Genomic DNA, 27,161 nt, shown 5'->3' on the forward strand with positions numbered 1-27,161 from the left:
TTCACCAGCATCGCAATTCCATTACTTTTTTTCATGGCTTACCTTGGTGTGGTTTGCAAAGTGCTTCAGAAAAATCAGAAAATCTGTTTCTTGCACCCATCTTGATTTATTTCCACTACCAATACTTCCTACTGGTCCATCTCTGACACAGTGGTCTGCATAACGTATGTGTGGGAACACAAACAGTGGAGGAATTGTGTTGCCAATGGCATTAACCGCATATACAAAGGTGACCAGTGAACCTCTCTCTGCTGTCGTTGCCCCAACTTGTTTAATATAAGTTAAAGTAATAGTGCGGTGAGTTGTAACATCTGCATTATTGTTACAACTAACCCAGACTGTTGCTGTTACAACTGACCCAGACTCCTATAGCCATGAACTAGCTAACATTACAGCCAACGGCTAAAACATTAGCACTAAAGACCTACACAGAATATATCCCCATAGACATACAAATAACATAATTTAAGTTTGATGAGTTTAACTGCAAAGCAGATAATGCTATTAGAAATTGAAATAAAGTAGAAAAACTTACTTTTTGGCATACAAATTACTTTTTTTCGTGTTAAATTGTCTGTGTTTGACAAAATGTGCTTATTTTTCACATGTGATAGCAGAACTGAATTGGACATGTACAGGATGAATCACATCATTTGAAACTTAGCCCTGATTGAAGAAATTGGAAGTGTTACAACTGACCCACGTTACAACTATCCCCGGTCTCCCCTAATTTAAAAATGATTGAAACTGTAATCATTATTCTGATAGTACAAAGACAACCGACAGGGTGGACTGGCCATCGGGCATCATTTGCCCGGTGGGCTGCTCGTGATTTTTCGTTTTTATGGGCCGATCGACAGTATTCAATAAAGCAAGATAAAGACCGTGCTTTATGTCCTGGTTTAATTCAGAGTGCTCTGCCTAATTCAGTAATAAGGTGGGCACACAACAATGGCGACGAGGATGACATGGAACTGGATTTGTTATTGTGAGAAGTAGACCCAGCTGCGGCACGGTGTTAGCGAAAACTAGCTAGTTTGAAAAGTCGGGTATTCAACCGTTCGCCTGCTACACGGAACTGATGTGTTCCTCAAGTGAATGCAGCATACGCACGCCAAACTTTCCACAAATTGTCCCAAACACCAGGTGAGACTGTGCAACAATCATTTGAGGGATGCAGTGGAGAAAAAGATCAATGAACTAATCGACATGGACATTATAGAACGTGTAGAAGGACCTACACGTTCTATAATATCGCTTCTGTCAGTCTGCCCCAGGGCAGCTGTGGCTACAACTGTAGCTTGCCTCCACCAGTGTGTGAATGTGTGGATGACTGGGTGTGTAAAGCGCTTAGGGGTCCCTAGGGGACTAATAAAAGTGCTATACAAATACAGGCCATTTACACCTTGGGTAAATCCTGTAGTGGTACGCCCAAAGAAATGTGACAAAGATATCAGAATGTGCTTAGACATGAGAAAAGCAAATGAGGCAATAATCAGGGAAAGATACACCATACCCACTGTGAATGAAATCTTGCAAGGACTAAACGGCTCTGCAATCTTCACCAAACTCGATCTCAAGTGGGGATACCATCAGCTAGAGCTTACCCCGGAGTCAAGAGAGATAACTACATTTGCAGTGCACAACGGAGTATACCGGTACAAAAGGCTAATATTTGGAGTCTCATCAGCTAGTAAGCAATATCAGCATGAGATCGCCAATGCACTAGCTGGCATTGAAGGAGTTGAGAACATTTCAGATGATGTAATCATACACGCGCCAGACCAAGAAACCCATGATAAGCGCCTGCATGCTGTGATGAAGAGACTCTCTGACTGTGGCCTGACACTAAACTCAGAGAAGTGTCAGTTCAACATGGACAGACTCGTGTTCATGGGAATACTGCTGACACAGAAAGGCATCGGCCCAACTGACGAAAGAGTGAGAGCTGTGGTGGAAGCCCGAGAACCGAAGAATGCTACTGAGGGGAGAAGCTTTCTTGGACTGGTAGGCTTCAGTAGCAGGTTCATACCACAGTTTGCTACACTCTCTGAACCACTTAGATGTTTAACTCGAAAAGAACAAAAGCAAGCATTTGAAAGACTAAAGACTGAGTTAGCCAGAGCAGGTACCCTAGCCTATTTTGACAAAGAAGCCCCAACCACAGTCATAGCAGATGCAAGCCCTGTAGGCTTGGGCGCAGTGCTAATACAAATACAGAACGGAGAAGAGGTACCAGTGTGCTACGTAAGTTGGAGTTTAACAGACTGTGAGCGAAGATATTCTCAATTCAATTCAATTCAATTTTATTTATATAGCGCCAAATCACAACAAATGTCGCCTCAAGGCGCTTCATAGATACAGAGAAAAGCCCAACAATCATATGACCCCCTATGAGCAAGCACTTTGGCGACAGTGGGAAGGAAAAACTCCCTTTTAACAGGAAGAAACCTCCGGCAGAACCAGGCTCAAACAGAAAGAGAAGCCCTAGCACTGGTATGGGCATGTGAGAGACTACATCCATATGTGTATGGCAGGAAGTTTGACCTCATCACAGACCACAAGCCATTAGAGGTCATATACAGCCAGAGATCTAAACCTTGTGCACGCATAGAAAGATGGGTTCTCAGACTGCAACCATATGACTTTAAAGTAATGCACATTGCGGGAAAACAAAACATTACGGATTCACTGTCAAGACTGCTGTCTGACACCACGTCAAAAGAGATACATAAGCATGAATCTGAAGAATATGTGAGATTTGTTGCAGTTAATGCTACTCCAAAAGCACTCACAACAAGAGAGGTTGAAGAAGCCTCTGCTCCAGACTCAGAATTAACAGAAGTGCGAAGAGCTATTGAAAACGGACACTTTGAAAAATGCAAAACATATGCACCCATTGCAAATGAACTGTGTGTCATCGGCTACATAGTTTTGCGGGGAACTCGCATTGTATTGCCAGAAAACCTCAGAGCTCAAGCACTTTCACTAGCTCATGAAGGACATTTAGGAATTGTTGGAACCAAACAGCATCTCAGAACAAAAGTTTGGTGACCAGGGATGGACAAAGCTGCAGAAAAATACAAGACACACTTTTACCGGATGGACCATGGCGAGATGTGGCAGTAGACTTACTGGGACCGCTACCTTCAAACCACTCAATACTTGTACTGATAGATTACTACAGTCAGTACTATGAGTATGATGTAATGTCATCTACAACTGCTGAAAAAGTCATTGACTCTATTGACTGTGTATTTAGCAGACATGGGCTACCAGTTACCATCAAATCTGATAACGGCCCACAGTTCAAATCTGAGCTGTTCAGAGAATATTGTGAAACTAATGGAATCAAACATATAAGAACTACACCAAAATGGGCTCAAGCAAATGGAGAAGTGGAACGGCAAAATGCATCATTGATGAAAAGAATCAGGATCGCACCAGCCGAAGGACTTGATTGGAAGCGAGAGCTAAGAAAATATGTAACAGTTTATCGCAGCATTGAACATCCAACCACGGGCAAAAGTCCATCAAAACTCCTGTTCAACCGCAAAATGAGAGGAAAGTTACCGAACATCAGTGAGGCAAAAACAATGGAGTTGGACGTGCGTGACAGAGACGCTGAACAGAAAGGAAAATCAAAGATTTATGCTGATGAACTAAGGGGAGCTGAGTATTCAAAAGTTGACACGGGAGACCCAGTGCTGGTTCAACAAGACAAAGTGGACAAGTTTACAACACCATTCAACGCAACACCACACAAAGTTGTAAACAGAACTGGAAACCAAGTCATTATTGAATCACCAACAGGAGCTCGCTATCAACGGAATACCACACATGTGAAGAAATACGAGACAAATGAGACCAGAGAAGGAACAAAACACAATACCTGAAAGGGAGGAAGGTGAAACACCCACAAAGACTGACACCTTCACTCTAACACCACAAGAGGGCTCCCAGGGGCCAGAGAGACCAAGTAGATCACAGAGGGCTAAAAAGATACCTGAGAGGTTTCGTGATTTTTTTGGTGAAATGAACTATAATATGTTAAGGTGAAGAGGCAACTTAAAACTGGCAAGTTTCAAGTTCATATGTGTATGTCGACATGTATATATTGAAAAAAAAAAAAGGTACATGTGTGGTGAGACAGTTAGAAAATATAACCGTTAGAAAATAAGACAAGAAAGAATGTTCAATATTGGAAAAAAAAAGACATCAAAGTTATTACGACTAAAGTTTGAGTCTAAGGAAAAGGGGGATGTCATGTATTGATTTATGGCTATGTCTTATTGTGATGACTTTTGAACCGGATGTTGTTGTTCGAAGGAGGCCTCGTTAAGTGGCTAGTTGTCAGATCGACAGTATTCAATAAAGCAAGATAAAGACCGTGCTTTATGTCCTGATTTAATTCAGAGTGCTAATTCAGTAATAAGGTGGGCACACAACAAGTAGGAATCAAGCTCTTAGAATTTTGATGAGGGGTGTTCGCATAAAAATGATAACAGCAGGTATTGGTGAAGGGGGGCTTTTAGGGGCGTGAAAGAGGAGTGGTCCCGCTCCTGAAATTCAATACACTTATTTAGATTATTGCAATGATGTTGTGTGTATTGTGTTGCTCTCTTTTTGCTAGTTTTCTCTTTTTTTCTCTCAACAGGTGATCGTGGTGATTGTTTTCTTTTTTTAAGTCCCTTCTCTCACTGTCACTCCTCACCTCAAATAGACCAATACGGCTGTGATGATCTACTTGGTAAAGTAAATCCGTTGGTCATTGTTCTTGGCCCTCAGACAACAATTCTGATGGCTAAAGAACCAATCAGGACCGGCAAAAAAAGAAAAAAAAAGAATTGGGTATTGATATGGTTACATCCTGAATTAATACTACATGTTATGTTAATTCTGACATAAATGAAATCCAATTAGAAACTTCTGAAATGCTGCATTTTCAAATTGTGAGCTAAGTAAAGGATGGCTACAACTGAAGATGAACAGTGAATGAGGCCTATAAGAAGGCGTAGAGTAGATGAGACAGACGGTTAGACCAGCAGGTGTTTTGGAAAGCAGTGGCCATTCATATTTCACAGTTCATACACTCCAGTCCAGCATAACAGCGTGGGTGATGGGTAATGCAGTAGAGGGCTTAAAGCTATAGTTTGATTGCTTGCTGTTTCAAAAGTGTGTTATAAGACCTCAAATACAGTTCTTATTGGTCTCACACTTTGTGTAAAATCTGCAGTAATGTTCTCGTCTCTGTCTGGGTAGGAGTCAGCCAAATCATGACATCATGGTCTGCCACTGTCCATCATGTCTGTTTTTTTTGTTTGTTTTTTCCCCTCCACTGCAGCGTATTCTGTTAAATGCAGTCTGATCTTGTAAGCTGGAAACTGGTGCTGATGTCATATGTATTTGAACAAATGCAATTTGGTGTCAAATTGTGCAAATGTGCCTGAAAACTAGAATCCATAGTGGAATGATAAAACAAATTACTGGACTGATAAAATGAGAAGCCTTTGTTATGCTAAGAAATGATGCCAAGGTAGTATTGGAGCATTCCTAGTCTCCTTATTATTTTATAAATAAACATGTTACTTCCTTAAGAGCATTGTAGGAAATGGATATTTGGAAAGTTAAATATTATAAAACAAGAATTGGAAATTATTTTGAAAAGTGACATTAAACAGTGTCTCCTGATTTTTCCAAAGCAGAAATTGGCAGTAGGGAATGTTCATGGGAAGAGTCTTCTATTGAGATGTTTAATCAGTGAGATGTCGCCTTTCTCAGCTGACGGTCGGGGCTGAAAGCCGACAGCTTGCTGATTCTGATCCGCGGGTCCGCGTTGTGTGTTTACGCCCTTTTTGCGCTGATCATAAAGCTGTTAGTTTGATGTCTCTCCAAACAACACTGACCGAACCAGCAGCAAAAGAAGATCCAAACTACGCTTCACATAAACATCGTCATGAATTCCCTCTTACTTTTGCTGTTTTGCTTTGACCATGATAAAATCACACTTCATGTACAGCTCTCTCTCTCTCTGTCTCTCTCTGTCTCTCTCTCCCTGTCTGTCTGTTTTCTGCATTATTCGCTTGCTTGTTATGCACCAGTCTACCGTTGTTTACAGCGCTGTCGGCCGACGTTTTTTTTTTTTTTTTTCGTTTTACATACTTCCGAAAAGAAAACCTAATTTCTGCCGTTCAATACTGAACAAATTTCAAGATGCAAAACGCTCAGCTGTGTCTGTAATAAAACTGCTGTAACTTCAGAAGTAATGTTCATATGTTGATTAATGGTTTTCTTTTGTTTTTGATCTACTGCAGAATATTTTTATAAAATCCCAGGCCAGGAGAACCTTCATGTTTTTCTGTGTTTTATCTTCAGCTACTTTGACACAAAGGCATCTGCTGTGATGCTCACACCTTTGATAAAGTCTGGAAAGTGTCAGCTTCCTTTTTATAGATACAAAAATATGTAAATGTACTGATCTGAATTATAATATTTCTGACTGTCAAAATTTCCCAGATTCAAATCGAATTGAATCGAATCGAATCAATTAAATCGAATCGTGGATCAAATCGATTCGGGACCTTGTGAATCGGAATTGAATCGATTCTAGAAATCAGTGACGATACCCAGCCCTAATGATAAATTCGATTCTTTTTACTGAATCGAGTTTTAATGAGTCACTCACCAAAGTGAATCGCAAGGGAGGGGGTGAGTAACTCAAATGTGCTGTTAGCATGTTACAGAGTGATGCTACTGTGAACTGAGGAGCTATTTTCTTGATGTGAGCTTCTACTCAGGGTTTTTTCTTCCAGTTCAGAGCAGAAATGTTTCTGTTAAGAACTGGTTGTTTCCCCCCCCCCCCCCCCCCCCCCAATTTTAATTATAAGCTTGATATATTTCTACTAATGAAATTAGTTTGCTAACAGCAACAGGGATGAGTCATTGAGTCAGTTGTGCTTGTGAATCATGATTCACGAGTCAGTAAAGTGATTCTCGAGTATTGAACGATTCGTTCACGAATCTAACATCACTACACAGTGGTCCAAGGGACTGCTCAGGGAGTTTGTGTGTTCGCTCTGACACATGAAAAATTAGAGGGAACATTGATAGGGGATGACAATGTTGTTGCGTCTGTCTTTCTTATCCTCCCTAGCTGGTGTCTGATCGTCACCATTTGACCTTAGAACTGAAGAAGCTTCTCGGATGAGAGGTGAAACGTCTTCAAGCAACTTAAAGAAGTCCAGACGCTTTTCTTTCCAAGCTCCTTAAACTACAATGACCTGGATGACTGAGAACATTCACAGACATACGAGATAAGGTAAACCAAAGTGTGAATCAAAATGGCAGGAGACACTTTATTTTATCATTAAAATATAGGTATACAGGTCATTTCTTCACACAGAAGGAACTAGATTCCCGATTAAGGTTTTAAGGATAATTTATATCTTTTGATATTTATTTTGTGGATTTGTTGAATGAAAAAGAGATCTGTACCCACTTCTCAGACTCCACTGGCACATCCCTCTGCCTGTAGTGATCTTGGCCGCCTGTTGAGCCAATTATGTAACCCTACAGTGATGCACAGACTTATGTAGCCAAATGTGTTGCATTTTGTGACCTTACACCATGTGCAGCCAATCACAGATGCCTGAATAATTGTCTGAGACCTTGCAGCCTGTGGTGCCTGCTAAGATACCCACGGTTCCATTTAGAAGCAGAATCCTACTAGAAAGGAGGTCTCAAGACCGGATTTCTGTCCTCATATGATGCACATGGTGTAAAATGTTGATCTTCTCATCTCTGGATGATTGTGCAAGACACGTTAGTGATCCCGTCAGCTCCCGTGAATCTATGCTTGTGTATTTTGTGACTTTGAGTAATTCCCTTCTCCTATGTGATAGTTTTCCTACCCGGACCTGTGACCCTCCTGCTGCATGGACATGTGTGTTTGGATGTGGAGATGGGAACAAGTGTGAGAGAGTTTTCCCTAGGACCTTTGGAGCCCCGGATTTCCCCCCTCAGTGTATATATTCTGCACTGGTGTTGTAAATAAACTGTTTGGGAACGTCAACCTGCTCTGCACTTGAGACCCTGCTATCGACCGAGACAGCGCAGGCTTCAAAATAAGACGCAACCATTTACTTCTGAGATATGGCCTTCTTTTTGGTTTAATTGTTTTGTGTGGATTGGCATTTAATTGCTGGTTTTGTTTTTGGGTTTATTTGTTGTTGTTGTTGTTGTTGTTATAGGAGCATTAATGTGTAAGCAGAGCAGGTGGGCTTCAGAACAACCCTAAAGGCTGATTCCTGAGCCAGAAACAGAAAGATTATCAGATGCTGCCTGCAGCTCCTCATGTCCTGTCAAAACCATCAAATATTAAAACACTTTTAGGTCTGTTCTCTTTCATAAATCCACAGCACTGTAACCTTCTCTCCTTAAAAGCCCCATGTAGCAGGTTTGACATGATAGCTGTTAACAACCATAGCTAGCATATATGAGAGGGTCTGCCAGGAGGGGGGTAAAAGCACTTCCTGTTTTCTAGAAGTTGTGTGTAAAACCAATTCAATTTCACTTTGATTCCCCTCCTCTACTGACAAGTTATCATTTTTTTTAGTTTATGGTTTTCACACAGTCCAAATAATCAAAACACACCTAGATGAAATCAAACCTAATAAGTTGTGACATATTCCAATTCATATTGTCAATTCTTTTAGGAACAGATGCCTTTGATGACTGACTTATTCAGCAGTGAAATAGGAAACATAATAGAAGAATACTTATCATTCTAGACTGATCTTGGCATGCTTTGCTACTGATGGTGGACAGACTTTTACAAATGTTGGCCAGAGGAAGATGTGAAACCAAACTGGAACGCGGGGAAGAGAGGAAACCTCAGGTGGCCTCAGTGTCCGAAGCCTCCAAGACATGAGGCTTCTCTGGAGGCTCGGCTGGTGGCCAGTGACGACAAAGAAATATGGAACCCAGAGATGACAAAGCAGGGCAGGTCAAGCACTTTAGTCACACCCGCCTACCATGTAAATATTGAGTCCACCTTCACAACCCTGGTACCGGAAGAAGTAATTTAAGGTAAACAATGAGTGGGAGCGCTCCAGAGCAAACATGGCCTGTATTTGTATAGCGCTTTTCTAGTCCCTAAGGACCCTAAAGCGCTTACACAACCTGTCATCCACACATTCACACATTGGTGATGGCAGCTACAATGTAACCACAGCCACCCTGGGGTGCACTGACAGAGGCGAGGCTGCCGGACTCTGGCGCCACCGGGCCCTCTGACCACCACCAGTAGGCAACGGGTGAAGTGTCTTGCCCAAGGACACAACGACCGAGACTGTCCAAGCCGGGGCTCGAACCGGCAACCTTCCGATTACTCTTGAGCCACGATCGCCCCCATAAATGTCAAAATGTTATAGAGCTCACACCAGTGCCAGCATTTTTTCATTGACAGAATAATTTCTTTAAAAAGAAGCTTACTGTACAATCTGCCTATCTATACAATCTATTCCCTCTTCGTTCTCCTGTAAGAGGACAAAGCCCCCCACATAGCTGGCATCTACTTGAAGTTTGAAAGGCAGGCCGACATGTTAGGCCAACAATACTGGTGCTGTACAGAGCAACGTTTTCACTTCTCTAAATACTCAAAAATTTGTTTTTTTAAGTATGAAAAAAATGATATAAGACAATGACTGATTTCAGTTTATGAAATGAATCAAAATAAAATAAACCGCTGTAACAGTTACTGCATGTCAATATTAATCAATATGTTATATTTTATTTCAAAATAAAACACCAGGTTTCTGAAGTTCCATTGTTGCTTTCATTTGGTTAGTTACTGTTCTTACTGTCTTGGAGCAACTGTGACCACATCATTTCCTCAGGGATTAATAAAGTATTCTGATTTTTATCTAAAACTACACCCTGCCACCACAACTTGTTATTGTTGTTGATCTGGGGATATTAGGGGATAACAGTTCATCTTGCCTCAAGGGCCCCTCTTTTAGCTTAATGCAGTCATTCTGCTCTGGAGTTAGATCTGTTTTCTAATTTCACTATTAGTATTCGTTGTTACTTGACTCAGCTGACCCTTTCATATATGCAAGCTGCATTGATGCTGCCCAGAGTCTGCAAAGCGGTACATGTTCCACAACATAAACCAGAACAGAACTTTATGCAGCTTTGCTGAAAGACTCTGGCAGTGTAAGAAATTTTAATATATTGCAGGGGATTTTATTTGGAAGCTTCCCTTCAGGGGTTTTAGTGTATTGGCAAAGAGCAGATAGAAGAAAGGGATAAGAAGGAAGAGCAAAACAAAGGAATGATCAAGAGATGAAGAGACTAAGTCATCAGAATAGCTTTGTTAGATCCAGTATTCTTACTGATCTGGGCCTGACAGTTTCCCTTTTTAGCCTCAACATTGTTCAGAATGTATTTAGATTTTTTTGTAGCACAGTGTTTATCTCTAGGTGAAAACCTTAAATTAACTTTAGTGCAATGGCAAATTTATTTTAAAAATATTAAAGACCTGTAATTAAACCATTTTAATTTTGCCAATCTTTCTGAGTATTAATATAATTTCTACTAGTTTATTTTGCCTACTGCATTTTTAGGTTCATATAGCTGCTATGTGGGTTATGGTTTCTGTTGCTGTTTCTCACTGCTGATGTTCCTCAGGGAAAGATTCTGGTTATAGCAATGTATTAAGTTATAGTTAAGATATAGTAAAGCATAAACAACTAAACCTTTAGACTAAGCTTAGGAAAATATCGGATTTATGATTTGAACATGTTTTTAAGATCTTAATGTAACATAGCACACTTTAGCAATGTTAAAATCACAAAACCCACGCTGTTTGATACAACATAGCAGGGGTGAGTGAATTCAACAATCCAAACTGACCAACAATCCAAGCTCAGGAGCTCACTCTGAACAAAATAAAGTTTACTACAGTGTACGTGAAAAGTGTTTTTTCCTAACATAATATATAAAGTTGGTAATAGTACATTTTTAGAGACTTATGGAGGTGATGTTGGTTTGCATTTTTCACAAAAATATGGGAAATGTATAAGTATGTGTTAGCTAACATTAGATGTGCCATGTGGGAATGGGGAACAGCAACTTAATAGTTGAATTCAGACTCTGAAAGTGGTGCTTTCATCAGTTCAGAGTTGTATATGTTTCACCTTTCTGTGTGTCATAAACACAGTGACGTGTACATACAAAAAACATGAATTTTACAGTGTTTATTTATCGGAAGAAATATGTTAAATGTCATTGTTATTATTGTCCAGCCTAAAGGCAGGTAGGCAGCCAGAAGTGTGCGATTGAAATTGGACGGTCTAGCCTTCAGACTTACGTCACAAGCCCTTGGTGGAGTTAAACTCAGTCATCTGCTCCTTGCTATCTAAAATAGTAAGGAGGTAATCTGGAGTGATCTGGAGTGTTCTCTCCCCTGGTCAAGGTCAAAGTCAAGGTCCAATTTATTTATATAGCACATTTCCAGACAGACGATGCTGCACAAAGTACTTAACATTATAAAAATGCCATTAAAAAGAAACAATGTAAAACAATAATAACAATATAATACGATAATAGGACAATAAAATAATTAAAACAATAACTAAGACTATTAAATAAGACCAAAATGCTTGGCTCATAGTGTGATAAAAGCCAGGGCATAAAAATGTGTTTTTAGTAGTGATTTGAATTGATCGAGTGTTTGTGCAGATCTAATATTTAGGGGAAGACTATTCCAAGGTCTGGGACCTGCGACACAGAAGGCTCTTTCACCACAAGATTTGAGATTACTCCGTGTGGATAGCATTAATTTTGAGCTAAACCTCATGGTTTTTCCTGGAGCATAAACTGAAAGGAGCTCAGACAGGTAAGAAGGGGCGTTAAGTGACTTAAAAACAAAAAGTAAAAGTTTAAATTGGATCCTGTAGGAGACAGTGTAGAGAAGCTAAAACTGGGGTTATATGCTCTCTCCGCTTGGTACCAGTTAGCAGGTGAGCAGCTGCATTTTGGACCATCTGAAGACGATGAATGGAGGCCTGGTCGAGACCAAAATACAATGAATTGCAGTAGTCCAGTCTGCAAGTAAGGAAAAGGTGAATGACGTGTTCGAAGACTACTGCACTCCCCTGCTTATTCAATTTAAAAGAACCATCAAGGTAAGCATTTTACATGTCTTTTACAATAGAAGGAAAGGCGGCCCAGAGTGCTGTCGACATGATTATTGACAAAATTGCAGAAAATGACAACTTGAGTTTTATTTTCATTTAGCTTTAGAAAATTTAAGGACATCCACTGTTTGATGTCATCAAGGCAGCTTAATAAGAGCTGGGCATGGTCTGACCCTGCTTTTAAAGGCAGATAAATCTGCAAATCATAAGCAAAACAGTGGAATGAAATGTTGTACTGCAAAAAGATGGAACCCAATGGCAACAAATACAGTGAGAACTGGGCAGGACCCAAAATAGAGCCTTGATGTACACCGTATTTAAGAGGGGCTATTTTGGAGCTATGGGGGCCCATATTAACGCAAAAAGACCCTCCTGACAACCTGAGTTAAAAGAATGTCATTAAAAATCCTTAAAAGTGCCATCTCAGTGCTACGCAGTGATTTTAAACCAGAGATCTTGTTAAAATCAAGGTGGGCCTGCAACTGGAAGTAGACCACTTTCTCCAGAACTTTAGGCAGAAAAGGAAGCTTTGAGATTGGCCAATAATTGTACAGAACAGCTGGGTCCAGGTTGTCTTTTTAAAAACAAGGCTGAACTATAGCTTGTTTAAAACATGATGGGTCACAGCTTGTAGCAAGGGACGTATTAATTAATCTCAGGATAAAAGGCCCAACAGTATTAAAACTGTTTTTAATCAAGCTTGGGGGGAGACAATCAGAGGGGCAGTGTGACGATCTTAGGTTACAAACTACACAGTCAAGTCATTAAGGGAGACGGGATCAAACTGCTCTGAGACAGCTGAGCACATACGAGAAAGACTAGGATCTGAGGCAGCAGTCGATGAGACAAGAGCCCTAATAAATAGAACCTTGTTAAAAAAATGGAAGAAAATCATCACAAATACTTGGTGAAGAAATGACTCCAGCATTATCACGAGGACTAAGAAAACGGTGGGACATTTTCTCTTACCGGAGTCCTTTGTCCTGTCCCAGCAGAGCAGAGTGCTCGCTGCATGCTAGCATCAGGTATTCCCAGATGAAGCCAGATTTCAGTGATGATCAAGGCACAGCAGTCAAGAACATAGCGATTTCCCACTAGTTGTAATTCCAGGCCATCCGTTTTATGCACAAGGGATCTGGCATTTTAGAGACATAGGCTTGGCTTGTGTGGTTGATTTTTTAGCCTCAACAAGACACCAGACCTGCGGCCCCACTTTTGTTTCCTCTCCCTCCTCCGTCTGCGCCACCACCTAGTCCTGATAACAATCCACAGAGAGCCCGGTGGTCTCGCTATGTAATCTGGGATTGTGCATGTTATGAAAGTCCCACGAAACAAATGTCTGATGCTGGTCACTGATGTCTATGAGGTCCTGGCGGGTGTAGTGAATGTTTAAAGCAAAACCAATAGTGCACAAGAAACATGAAGGAAGCACAAACTAAACAAAATAAAGGAGTTCTGAGATGGAGAGCTGTAAGCCGCTGTAACAGTGTGCGACGCCACTTGTTTTTTTTTTTATAGCTCTTTTCTTGTGAAAAGAGAAAAAAGTTGTTGGTATTGGTGCACAGTAGTGTGGTGAGCTTTGGTAGTGTGTTTTGCATCGTGCATGGAGCTGCTAATGAGCAGTTCTTGGCTTCTATTAGCAGAAATGTTTTTCGTTAGATCATTTGTTAACCTTCGTTTGTGTTACCAGCGCTTTTGGTTAGCTGCCATCTTTTGTTTGCTGTTGTGTGTGTGTATATATATATATATATATATATATATATATATATATATATATATATATATATATATATTTAAAAGCTTAATTTTGAACACTGCTTTGCTGACTCTTTCTTTCACTTGGATCTTTTTATTGTTATAAACCTCATCCTATACTCTGTTCAATATTTATTAAGCAGAAAAAAATCCAAATGGATCAGGAGGTGATGTATGTTCTTCCCAGTTTTCTGTCCACAGAAAATTGTTTAACAATTGTGTGCACAGAGCTGTCTGCTATGGAGTCACAATAAATGACAGCACAGTTTGTGGATAGAAATGAGGTGGAACTGAGGGATGTGGGAAGCACAGATAATATGCCTTCCATCCCATGCAGCATAATTTCAGTGAGATGAAGAAACAGAAAAAAGCATATCAACCCACCTGAGAAAATGACAGCTGGACAGGTTTAGGGAGCTTGTTTTGGAAACAGAAATAGGATGGACCAGATAGTTATCACACTTCAGTGGCACACTGAAGGAAGGAAGAGCAGAGTCATGTGGCTCTAGGAAATGTGAAGAAAGACCAAAACAAATAATGGAAGGATCAATGTTATCTCGTCACTGTGCTGATACAAAGACACATTTTGTATACACACTCATACATACAGGAACAAAATAAAAGGCATCACTGCTCTTAGGAAGAGGCAGAAATGAGGAAACATACAAATGTAGGAGTATGTGGGAGAGAAGCAGCACATGATTCAATACTGCTAAATAAGGTCTCTGAAATGTACTTTGCTCAATTAAAAGACTGTATATTTTAGAAAAGACCAAAATTAAGGTCTTCTCTAATGTTTTTTTTTAAGTGATAGGTTGTAATGGTCACATTTATATCATATTATCATATCTCCATTTTTAATGGTAGCATGGAAACTTTGAAAAGGAGTAGCAAATATCACATGCTGTAATGGATATACTATATGTAGTGTTCACTGTTTAGTCTATATTATGTAGTTTAAAGTGGGCACTTTATTTTGGTGAGCTGCTTTATTAAACAGCTTTTGACTTTATCTATTTGCCTTGCCCTCCAGCTGAATTTAGCTGGATTGAATTCTATTCTATTTATATAGTCCCCAAAACACAACAGCAATCACCTCTAGTGATGTGTCGGTCGCGAACGAAACGGCTCTTAGAGCCGACTCTTTGAAGTGAACTACGAGAGCCGGCTCCATATTGGGAGCCGTGGTTTTTTTTCCTTTCTCTCACCCTCTCTCTCACACTTTTTTCCCGCTTCACTCCGCACGCGAGCCTTGTGCTTTGCGCTGAGCAGAGGGGAGAGGGGTGGTAGTTACACTCGCAGTAGCACAGGAACAGAGCGGGAGGGAAACAGAGAGAAAGAGAGCCAGGGACAACAACGTCACATTAGAAAGGTATAGTAATCATCCACAACTATTTTCAGTTGCAGATGATAAAGGATTCAGAAAGTTTATGACAGAGAATGTGCACCTTCTTTTTGTTTTCATATTTTAATTTATATTAAATTGTGTTGTGGTTTGCAGTGTTTTGTGTTGTTTCACTTTAAATTTGTTTAAAAGGAAAAAGCTGAAAATTTAAATAGTTAAAAGTTGAAATGTAAATAGTTGTTCTTTGTATTATACGATTTATTTATTACATTTTATTTGGAGTTAATAAATAAAAGTATATTTACGGTGGCCCCTAGAGGCAGAGCACGTAAAAACTCCAAAACACAACAGAAGTGCTCCAAGATGCTCGGGCGCAGTGTTGAGCTTTTGTTACCTAGTGGCTACACAAGCCAGGAAGTACCAACAACTGGATTTGGTGTGTGATAGTAACAGGTAAATGAACTTTTTTTTTTTAATTATTTGAATATATATGAGTGCTTGTGTATAAATACAAAAACAATACACAAATGCTTTCAATTGTGTAATTTAAGTGATCTAGGTAGCTCTGTTTTGGAAGTTCAGTTAACGCTAGAAATGTGTTTTGGAGTTTGTATGTGTTTTGTTTCTAGGGGCCACTGTATGTATTTATATATAAACATATATAAATAAAACCACATTAAAAAAATGAGTAATTCCTTTTGTGCATAATTTTATATTGTTGTTAATAACAAATTAATTAAAGCAAGAAAACAACCTGAAGAGCCGGTTGAGAGTCGAAAGAGTCGGTTCTTTTTAGTGAGCCGAGCCGAAAGAGCCGGTTCTCTAAAAAGAGCCGGAAATCCCATCACTAATCACCTCAAGGTGCTTTACATAGAGCCAAAAATGAGAGAGAGAGAAAACCCCATCAGATGACAGTGGGAAGAAATAAAGCTCCCTTTAACGGGAAGAATTATCTGGCAGAGCCATCCTCAGGGACCGGCGGCTATCTGCCACGACCAGTTGGGGGTAAGAGAAAAAAGACAGGACAAGCACACACTGTGGAAGAGAGCCAGCGATGAATAATCATCAGAGATGATGATGATTAAATACAGAGTGGTGTATAAACACAGTGAGAAAAAGGTGAGTGAAGAAGAACTCACGTGTGTTTACTATGTGGACATATGCTGGTCAAAAATGACAACGGTGTTATTGGAGGCAATGCTATCCAGAGTCGTCTCGTTAGACGCCATCTGGTTATGTTTCTGGGAGGAAACACTCAACGTTTTTATAGGAAATAAAGCTTGAAATTACGAGAAAAACAGAATAAAGAAATAAAAACATCAAACATTGGAATAACAATAAAACCACAAACCCAAAATCACATTCACAAAGAATTCACAAACCCAAGGCAACAAAAACCCTGTGGGTGCAGGACATACTGGATCAAATCAAGTATCATCACAGTTGATGTTTAGCATCAACTGTGATGATACTTGATTGTTTCAAAGCTACTTTAGGCTGCTAACTTATTCAGATATGGTCGTCAACACCGGTAGTTATACATGTTTGGGTTTTTTTTATTTTGTTTTGTTTACAGTGGATGGCCTAAATGATGTAGCCCCAAAGGGATTTGTAGAATGAAACCGGGTTTGCTTTTCATGAAAATGTGTAAAACACTACACTAAGGAACCACTATACTACAGTATGTGTAAATATTGTATATTCCTCAGTCAAACTGGTCACATTTTATGGAGACAAATGGAATAACACTCATGTATGTATGTGCATGGTACCTGAGATCAAGGTTATGTACCTGTTACCTCTTGCCATATTTAGCTTAAATACGAGAGAGTCATAAGACCAGTAGGGTCGGAGGTTTCCCTCAGCAGGGTGAGGGGCCTAAAATCCGGTCCTGCCCTTTTCACGACTGAACTGACATGACTGAATGAATTTCAGAGGACAATTTTAGCCTCGCATTATGATCTTTATGATGTTTTTCCATGTTGGCGAGAATACAGTTGGTATTGTAATTGTGATCGATAAACGCACGAGAGAGTAATAAGAGATTCTTTCAGGAAGGTGAAGTGTCGCTAAAAACCTACGGTCCACGCGGTGGCGTTCCTGTGACGGGTAATTAACGTTTATTCAGCAAGTCTGAGGTGTGGCAGGGAGTGTAACGACTGGGGGGAGAGGTTCTTATCGGAGGAAAGATAAATGCTCGGGGCTGTGTAAAGGGATTGTGAAGTGGTTTGTGAGACGGAGGGACGAAGCATCCTCCTCCTCCCTCTCTCCGCTCTTGCACGCTGCTGCAGTCAGCCACAGCGGGCTCAGCAGCTCCCGTCATTTTTCTCGGCTCTCTCCCGAGCGGCCGACTGCATTCCAGCAACACCGAGGCCACTTTTCCATCTGAAGATCGACCTTGCTGTCTAATCGACCGTTCTCCTATTGGATTACTGAAAACCAGGCTTTTTCATTTATATGGTGTGGTCTGTGTACAACATGTTAAAAACGCTCTAATAAGGCTTTGGACTGGAGATCCGTGAGTAGGCTATGGATGTAGGCGGATAAGATGGAGAAGGGCAGATAAATGACGGAGAGGACAAATTAAATCTCCGCGTGTCTTCGTGGGCTCGGTGTGGATGGTTCTCAATTTTTCATAAGCAGAAAAAGGAAAGCATCGTTACAGCAATCGGTTATCTCCTGGAAACAGAGAGAAGCTGAAAACCAGGCAGCCTCCGACACTTTCGGTACCTTAGACGGTGGAAAGAGCCTGAAGCCTGATTCAGTCACCAATCTCAACCTTCTGTTCAACTCCAGCAACTTTAATTAAAGCTGCTTTCTGCCAATGAATTGTCCCCCCGGTTTACCAGCTGCATTTAATAAGTTTGATGGAGATCGTTGTACCTGTGGACAGAGTACTTTATAAAAGCGTTGAAGCTGCGTGTTTACGAAGTTCTGTTCCAAACACAGGCGATGATAGGTTTCCTAGTTTTAGTGTAACGGGAGAAGAGCTTGATGACAGTCCTCTGCGTTGATTTGAATTGTTTGTCGGTTGCAAAAAGCTTACGATCACATTAAAATTATGTAAATAACACAGGATTGCAAATGGGCTCTCTTCTCTCAGGAACACCAGCGTGGGCTCGTTCATAGAATTTCATTCTTCCCGAGCCACGCAATACCACCTTGCTCCCTCCAAGCCGAAAAGTGTATAGAAGGAATACACTGACTCCAAGCTTCGCTCAACCTTCAGCATCCCCCAGCTATGAAAAGGCTTTGCCAAAACCTCCCCCGTAGGCCGGTCTCCCGCTACTCTCTGACCTTTATCCTTACTCTTCTATCCTGCTCCTGCCCGGCTCTAGGCAAGAAGAAGCTCTACATTGGAGCCCTGTTTCCCATGAGTGGAGGCTGGCCTGGTGGACAAGCCTGCCTCCCCGCTGCTCAGATGGCCCTGGACTTGGTGAATAATAGGACAGACATCCTGCCTGACTATGAGCTGGAGCTGATACATTATGACAGTATGGTGAGTACAGACGAAGGTTTACCCTAATTTCGTTCCAGCTTTAACTGCATGTGTGCAAATGTTGATCAGAACTAGTAGGACTTCTCATATAAGTCAGCACCTGCTGCAACACAACAAAGGCTACAAGGGCACAGCACAAAAAACGAAACAAAAAACTAACACTAGAATTCCTGTTTCTTTTGAATGGTGTTAAGGAGCGTAGCCTGATATGGCTATATTAATATTTTTAAGGCAACTTTAATGAGACGTGTAGGTGTAAACTAATAGCTTTATTAAACATTGCTGAATTAGCATTCAATAATGTTTTACAAAGCAGTTATTAAAAATAATATTTTTTAGGTTAAAATACTCCCTTCACTGGTAAAAATGGCTGAATACATCTGGACAAAAATGAATTAATTGACACAGACCTGCAGAGTTGATGATTAAAATTCTTTAACAATGAGCCACAGTCATTTATAACTAGAGGTGGAAGGCTAATTATAGCATGGGACCCAAATGATTTATTATTGGCGAACCAACATTTCTAACAGCACTTTTTTTTTCAACAACAAAAGTTTGTGGCAAAAGTTGTAACTTTTATCACTCTATTAATGTCCCTGTCCACCCAGAAAGAATAAATAATAAATCTATTAATCGACATTTAACAGTGGCAGTAGTCATGGGATGAAAGTGTGCAGAAAATGCCAAACTTATGACTTTTGTGGAAGGACCATTAATCACCAAATTAAAGGCATAGATTGTCTCCCCTCCACATATCAGATATCTCTGCAGCCCTCAGACACATTTCCAGGATCATGTTATGCCATCAGAAGAATAAGTGGCCGTCTTTTCTGTATGTTTTTAAAATGCAGCATTCAGGCCATAAAATGGGTCGCAGCCCAAGAGATATGCTCTACCTACTGTATAGTGATGCGAAAACTGCATCTGTGTTTGTTTGCAAAAGAACAGCAGCTATACAGCCTGCACATGTTCAAACAGCACCACACTCTGTGCTAATGGCTCTCTGTGTGCTCACTGTGGAAACTCATCTATTTCTGTCTGCATTCAATCTGCAACTTGAACGTTACAAAAGCAACATGGTATCATGAATTCAAACGTTTTCCATGCAGTAAAATAGCAATAACATTTTTATACAAATTGGAGATGGTTCTGGAGATGGCTGACTTGAGACTGAACCCATATATATGGTCACATTTTTCATCAAAGTGAACAACAATATGAAAACATCTCAGGAGGCTCATAATCTAGAATTTCATATTTGAATAAACCTGGAAAAGGTTACAGAGTCTCAGATTAGAGGGTAACAGTCACATTTTCCACAACTGACAATACAAGTTTCTGCTCTCCATAGAGGTGGCCGACAGCTAAGAGGATTCCAAAACCACAACACCGAATGCTCAGTGAAGCATAAGACAAGCCTAGAATAACTTCTAAGGGCTTAAAGAAATCACTGTCAGTGAAAGCTTGTGTTTGCCCTTGCTCTTTTTAGGTGTTTGATTTCTTTTTATAGACAAATGGATAATAACAGCTTTGTGTTTCAGTTAAAGATTTGGTATACAGGCATTGACTCTAGCATTTTTTTTGTCAGCACCAGCATAAACAGGCTGAAGTCTATGAGAACTGCTCTATGGATGATGACTTCCTTATATTACATGAATGGAATAACTGAAGACACAAGATCACCCATTAAAATAAAAGTTCATCTTGTTTCGGCAGTTGTCCTGCACAATGTGCTGCAGGCAAAACCAATAAGAAGCATCCATTTTGCGTCAAATGTACCGCATGAACAGTCTGCATACACCATGTGTTCAGTGCAGCTGGACTTTAGAGTTAGCGAAAGTGACTGTCACAAGAATATAAACATGGTAAACTGCAGACGGGCAGCTTTTTCCGACAGGAAAACAGGCAGTGCGTCTGCTTCTTCTGGCACATTTTTTCTGGCACAACTGATCGAGACTTGCAACTTAGCGTCATTATAGTTTTGTATTTTCTAGTTAATTTACATTTTAATTTTTTTTGTTAGTTTCAGTTAGTTTCCAGAATGGAAACACACACACACACACACACACACACACACACACACACACACACACACACACACACACAGTTAAATTTAATGTGACAAGTGTATTCTTTTTTCCCCAAGAAGCATCACTGTGATTGGTTCAAGCTGCTCTGCATTGGATCTCTACTTCAAAATCCAGGAGTGGTGGTAGTGGGGGTGTAGGTTGGCGTGACAACAGTAACCACGACAACTGCAGTTCAAACAAACACAGATTTGGCTATAAGAATAAGGCAAGATCATGCACCTTGTATGATGACACAACAGGAGCAGATGGACGGATGCATGATGTAAACCTGTTGTGGTGAGAAAACCATATTTAGCACACTAAGCCAAATGTAACAAACACTAGCTTGGTCACTCATCAATCACAGATGACTAAACCTATTCCACTGCTGTGCCAGGCCAACTGCACATTACACTAAGCATGCTCTGATGGATCTCCCACAGATCATAGTCCGGAACCACACAAAGAGATCTCTGAGAGATCAGAAAAAAATGGCTGAATCATCTGTTGCAGTGGGTCTCTCATTTTACTGACCTCTTAAAGCACTTTAAAGCCACATTTAACCATCCATTCTATAAAATTAGGTCCATGAGAGAGAGGGACGGGGGCTGTTTCCAATTTTGCCTCTGTTTACCTGCACAGTGAATTTTATCTCAAATGAAAAGATGCAAATGAAGGGTAGATTTTGAGTTTCAACTGAACATTTGGCTGAATCTGAGCAGAAAGTATAGCTTTGTATAGTTTACAATTCATTCTACTTCTTTTATCAGCAATCACCTCATCGATAAACACTACAGACCTTGTTCCAGTGGCTGCCATACACATACGATAACACTATGTTTCACAGATGATGCAGTATCCTTTGAGTAGGGCTGGATATCGTCACTGATTTCTAGCATCGATTCGTTTCCGATTCACAAGGTCCCGAATCGATTTGATCCACGATTCGATTCGATTCAATTCAATTTGATTTGAATCTGGGAAATTTTGACAGTCAGAAATATTATAATTCAGATCAGTACATTTACATATTTTTGTATCTATAAAAAGGAAGCTGACACACGCAAGACTTTATCAAAGGTGTGAGCGTCACAGCAGAGGCCTTTGTGTCAAAGTAGCTGAAGATAAAACACAGAAAAACATGAAGGTGATTTTCCTGGCCTGGATTTTATAAAAATATTCTGCAGTACATCAAAAACAAAAGAAAACCATTAATCAACATATGAACGTTACCTCTGAAGTTACAGCGGTTTTATTAGAGACACGGCGTTTTGCGTTTTGCATAATTTTGAAGTTTAAATTTGTTCAGTATTGAACGGCAGAAATTAGGTTTTATTTTCGGAAGTAAGTAAAAGGAAAAAAAAAACAGCGGCCGACAGCGCTGTAAACAACGGTAGACTGGTGCGTAACAAGCAAGCGAATAATGCAGAAAACAGATTTTTAGACGGAAACGGTTCTTGAAGTATAGAGAGAGAGAGAGAGAGATGTGCATGAAGTGTGATTTTATCGTGGTGGAAGCAAAACAGCAAAAGTCAGAGTGAATTCATGACGATGTTTATGTGAAGCGTAGTTTGGATCTTCGTTTGCTGCTGGTTCGGTCAATATTGTTTGGAGAGAGATCAAACTAACAGCTTTAGAGTCAGCGCAAAAAGGACGTGAACACAAAGTGCGGACCCACCGACAGATCAGAATCAGCGAGCTGTCGGCTTTCAGCTCGTTTCTGTGCCGTCAGGTGAGAAAGTCACAGAATCCGTGTTCCTGCTCTCATTTACTGTCTTAGCTGTTTGGTGGTTGTTGAAATTTTGTGAGATTTCACCAGAGATTCTGGCGTTTCGGGCAAAATAAATTTATATTAAAAAATCGATTCAGGATTTTAATGAATCGATTTCACGTAATCCAAGCCAGAATCGATTTTAATCGATAAATCGATTATAAAAACCCACCCCTACCTTTGAGTCATGAACTATTTGTTTCCTTCTCAATACTTTTGTCCCCTCATGATTCTTCTACAAGTTCATCTTAGTTTCTTTCCAAAATGTTGTTTTCCAAAATTGTGCAGGCTTTTTTTTCGGGTAAAATCTAGGCAAAGTGTAAAAAAACAAATATAAACTGTGTTGTTGTCCAAATACTACCAAATTGTATATTTAAAGAACCTCATTCACTACATTCAAAAGACATGCTGTGGAAGAGAGCCGGAGATGAATAATCATCAGAGATGATGATGATTAAATACAGAGCGGTGTATAAACACAGTGAGAAAAAGGTGAGTGAAGTAGAACTCACGTGTGTTTACTATGTGCATTGAAGGACATATGCTGGTCAAAAATGACCACGGTGTTATTGGAGGCAATGCTATCCAGAGTTGTCTCGTTAGATGCCATCTGGTCATGTTTCTGGGAGGAAACACTCAACGTTTTTATAGGAAAAAAAGCTTGAAATTACAAGAAAACCAGAATAAAGAAATCCGGAACCCACAGAAATAAAAACATCAAACATTGGAATAATAATAAAACCACAAACCCAAAATCACATCCACAAAGAATTCACAAACCCAAGGCAACAAAAACCCTGTGGGTGCAGGACATACTGGATCAAATCAAGTATCATCACAGTTGATGCTGAAGTATGTTTCAAAGCTACTTTAGGCTGCTAACTTATTCAGATATGGTTGTCAACAGTAGTTATACATGTTTGGGGTTTTTTTTGTTGTTGTTTTGTTTACACTGGATGCCCTAAATGATGTAACCCCAAAGGGATTTGTAGTTTGCTTTTCATGAAAATGTGTAAAACACTACACTAAGGAACCACTATACTACAGTATGTGTAAATATTGTATATTCCTCAGTCAAACTGGTCACATTTTATGGAGAAAAATGGAATAACACTCATGTATGTACGTGCATGGTACCTGAGATCAAGGTTATGTACCTGTTACCTCTTGCCATATTTAGCTTAAATACGAGAGAGTCATAAGACCAGTAGGGTCGGAGGTTTCCCTCAGCAGGGTGAGGGGCCTAAAATCCGGTCCTGCCCTTTTCACGACTGAACTGACATGACTGAATGAATTTCAGAGGACAATTTTAACCTCGCATTATGATCTTAATGATGTTTTTCCATGTTGGCGAGAATACAGTTGGTATTGTAATTGTGATCGGCAAACGCATGAGAGAGTAATAAGAGATTCTTTCAGGAAGGTGAAGTGTCGCTAAAAACCTACGGTCCACGCGATGGCGTTCCTGTGACGGGTAATTAACGTTTATTCAGCAAGTCTGAGGTGTGGCAGGGAGTGTAACGACTGGGGTGAGAGGTTCTTATCGGAGGAAAGATAAATGCTCGGGGCTGTGTAAAGGGATCATTAGTTAGTAATAACTAATGATTAAATGCAGAGAAGTATATAGATGCATAGTGAGGGGAAAAGGTGAGTGAAGAAGAAATACTCAGCAGCCTACACCTACTGCAGCTTACGTAAGGGAGGATTCAGGGTCACCTGGTCCAGCCCTAACTATAAGCTTTAGGAAAAAGAAAAGTTTTAAGCCTAATCTTAAAAGTAGAGATAGTGTCTGTCTCCTGAATCCAGTCTGGAAGCTGGTTCCACAGAAGAGGGGCCTGAAAACTGAAGGCTCTGCCTCCCATTCTACCTTTGAGCCAGTGAGCAGAAGCCAGTATAGGAGAACTCTGCTCTACAAATGTAGTTTGTTCATGGACTTTTAAAAAAATGCATTTAATGTCTTTTTCTTTTCCTTGACCTTCTCTGTGTTCCTGACATTCAGATTTTACAAATTAAGTCCTGTTTTCAACAATACAACAAAACACACACTTTACTAGTGTGGACAAGCACTGTTCTTCCTCCGTGTAGGAGTAGAACTTGCAGTTTCCCAGGGAGATGGGAACAGGTTGTGGAAACAATGGAGGGGTGAGATGGGGACTAATTAGTGCAGGGGTGTCAAACTCAAATACACAGTGGGCCAAAATTCAAAACTGGAACAAAGTCGCGGGCTAAGGTTAATATTTATTGAAAAAAAAAATCTTCCTCCAGATATAAGAATGAATCTTTTCTTATGGACTCAAATAAGTTTTGTTGAAAAACTGAATATGGAACAACCAAAGCTTAATACTAAACAATATATATATTAGCTGTATAATACCAGTAGGCCAGCTCTAATAGTAATTTGGTATGGCTTCGCGGGCCAAATGTAATTAGGCAGAGTTTGACACCTATTAATTAGTGTATTAATATTTGTATATAATTTTTTCCCCATAAGTGACACTCAGTCTATGCTGCTGGGTACAAAGTAATTCTATAGTGAAACCTCAAAGGCCTTAGTTTAACTGACTTAACTTCTTTGAATAATAATGTCTTAAAGCAGCGGTCCCCAACCTTTTTTGCGCCACGGACCGGTTTATGCCCGACAATATTTTCTTGGACCGGCCTTTAAGGTGTCGCGGATAACTAAAACAAAATAAAACTAGTACCAAAAAAAAGAAAATTTATTCATAACACACGTGAAAAGACCCAGGAAAACCGAGTAAACGATAAAAACGATAACAAAATAACGCTGAAAACCGATAAAAACCCTGAAAACTATACATTTCACACCTGAGCCTCAACTCTCGCGGCCCGGTACCAAACGACTCACGGACCGGTACTGGTCCGAGGCCCGGGGGTTGGGGACCGCTGTCTTAAAGCATGCTCAATTGTCCAAGTAAGGAAATCCAAAAAAGTTGATTATGGTCATCGTAAACCCTACATCTGTGTGTAGGGTTTACGGTGACTTCTTCACTCAGCTGACTGCAAGTTTTTCCAACCTTATAATCAGAACATTGCATAATGAATGAAACTAGAACCACTGATGAACAATCGACTGTGAAGTCAGTTCCTTGATCATTAATATGCAAATTGTCAAGACAATCCATGGTCATGTTCGTGAGTTGTGCTAGTGTCAGTCATTATGCAAATGTACTGTTTATGAGGTTGGTGAAACGTGCATTCAGCTGAGACTGAAGAAGTAATGAATGAGTAATGAATTGTTTCTCACACTGAAAGTGTTACTTCCAGATGAACAGAATCAACTTTTGGGGATTTTGAATTGAAGTTTTTTTCCTCCTAAACTCATTTACTTACCCAAAGGAGTGATGAGCTCATGCCATGGTGACTCCTCTTAGACTATTAGACTGGATTTAATCAAAATTACACACACTGATTACCTAATGGGTTTTCGCCAAATTTTGCTCAAGGTCAAGGTCATATTTGTTGTTATTAGATTCTCATTAGTTTGTGCAATACAACCACATCACTTTCTTCACTACATGACACATTACAATAAACTGTGAATAATGATGGATTGTGAACTGGATGAGCTACTGATTAAGCTTAGTTCAAGGCTGTTAACTATTTTTTCTGTGAGATTATATTTTCCCTTTGCTGTTTCTGAAATTATGACTGAAACTCTGCTTTTATTTTGCAGTTTAAGAAGCCTACCTAACTCGGTCTTAGGTAGTAACTCGTGTAACTCGTTTGTCTTCATTATTTAAGACATTTAAACAAATTTCAAAAAATGGAATTTGAGGTGAGCAATCAACTGGTTACAATGGGATCAGCAGCAAATCATCAGTCCTTTCTAACCGATAATAATAATAGAATGTCTATTTATGTCTTTTCCTTAAATAGACTCCATTGATGAAAACAAGAGTTTCACACTAACATGGATTAGTCTGCTACTTTAACTTTGGTGTTGTAACTAGTCTGGTTTAGTCTACTTCTAAACCAGTGAGTTAAAAGCAGTCTTATTAAATTTGATAATTACCACACTGTGATACTACAGCCCTTGGACAGCAATAGATTACATGCATGAATACCCCCTTTTTAAAACATCAAGGTTAGGTTGACCCAAACAGTTAGTCAGGTCATACAGTTTCAGTTACAGCAAACAGATACACATTAACTAATGATGGGTGATAACAAATCTGGTAATTATTATTAAATTTGATGAAAGCTTTTTATAACAGATACATTTAAATGTGGACCAATATGAAATACTGTAAATCTCCTCACAAGTTTTGCTAGCTTCCCTTGTCAGTGCCCTGCTTCAAACACAGCTCTCTGTTCATAAAGTGAGGAAATAATGTTTTTGATCCCTGATGAATCTGCGTGGAACTACTGTAGAGGCAAGCATGGACGACACAGAGCTCTGAGTTCTCACTCCTTCTTTATTCCTCTCCAACATCAACTGAACACATCACGCCACAAAACACAGCAACACACTTCCTCAACACTGGGTGTGAGTGGAGCC

At 40.0% G+C, this 27,161-nt stretch overlaps 2 protein-coding genes across 4 annotated transcripts in view; one reads left to right on the top strand and one right to left on the bottom strand.

Annotated features, from left to right (window-relative positions):
* Nucleotides 1-27,161, bottom strand: part of LOC146493773 (uncharacterized) — a 561,837-nt gene that overhangs the window by 352,703 nt on the left and 181,973 nt on the right. The window lies entirely within an intron of this gene.
* Nucleotides 17,140-27,161, top strand: part of gabbr1b (gamma-aminobutyric acid (GABA) B receptor, 1b) — a 98,822-nt gene continuing 88,800 nt past the window's right edge. The window contains exon 1 of one of the 3 annotated variants that reach the window (XR_014871783.1): nucleotides 17,140-18,799. Coding sequence is in view for 2 of the 3 variants with exons in the window: in XM_085147665.1 (XP_085003791.1) it covers nucleotides 18,542-18,799 (258 nt within the window). In the remaining variant the exon portion in view is untranslated. The remainder of the gene's footprint in view (nucleotides 18,800-27,161) is intronic. The other 2 variants (XM_085147665.1, XM_085147666.1) reach the window with 2 other exon arrangements.

This window comes from Neolamprologus multifasciatus, chromosome 22 (assembly GCF_963576455.1).
Source record: "Neolamprologus multifasciatus chromosome 22, fNeoMul1.2, whole genome shotgun sequence".
NCBI lineage: Eukaryota > Metazoa > Chordata > Actinopteri > Cichliformes > Cichlidae > Neolamprologus > Neolamprologus multifasciatus.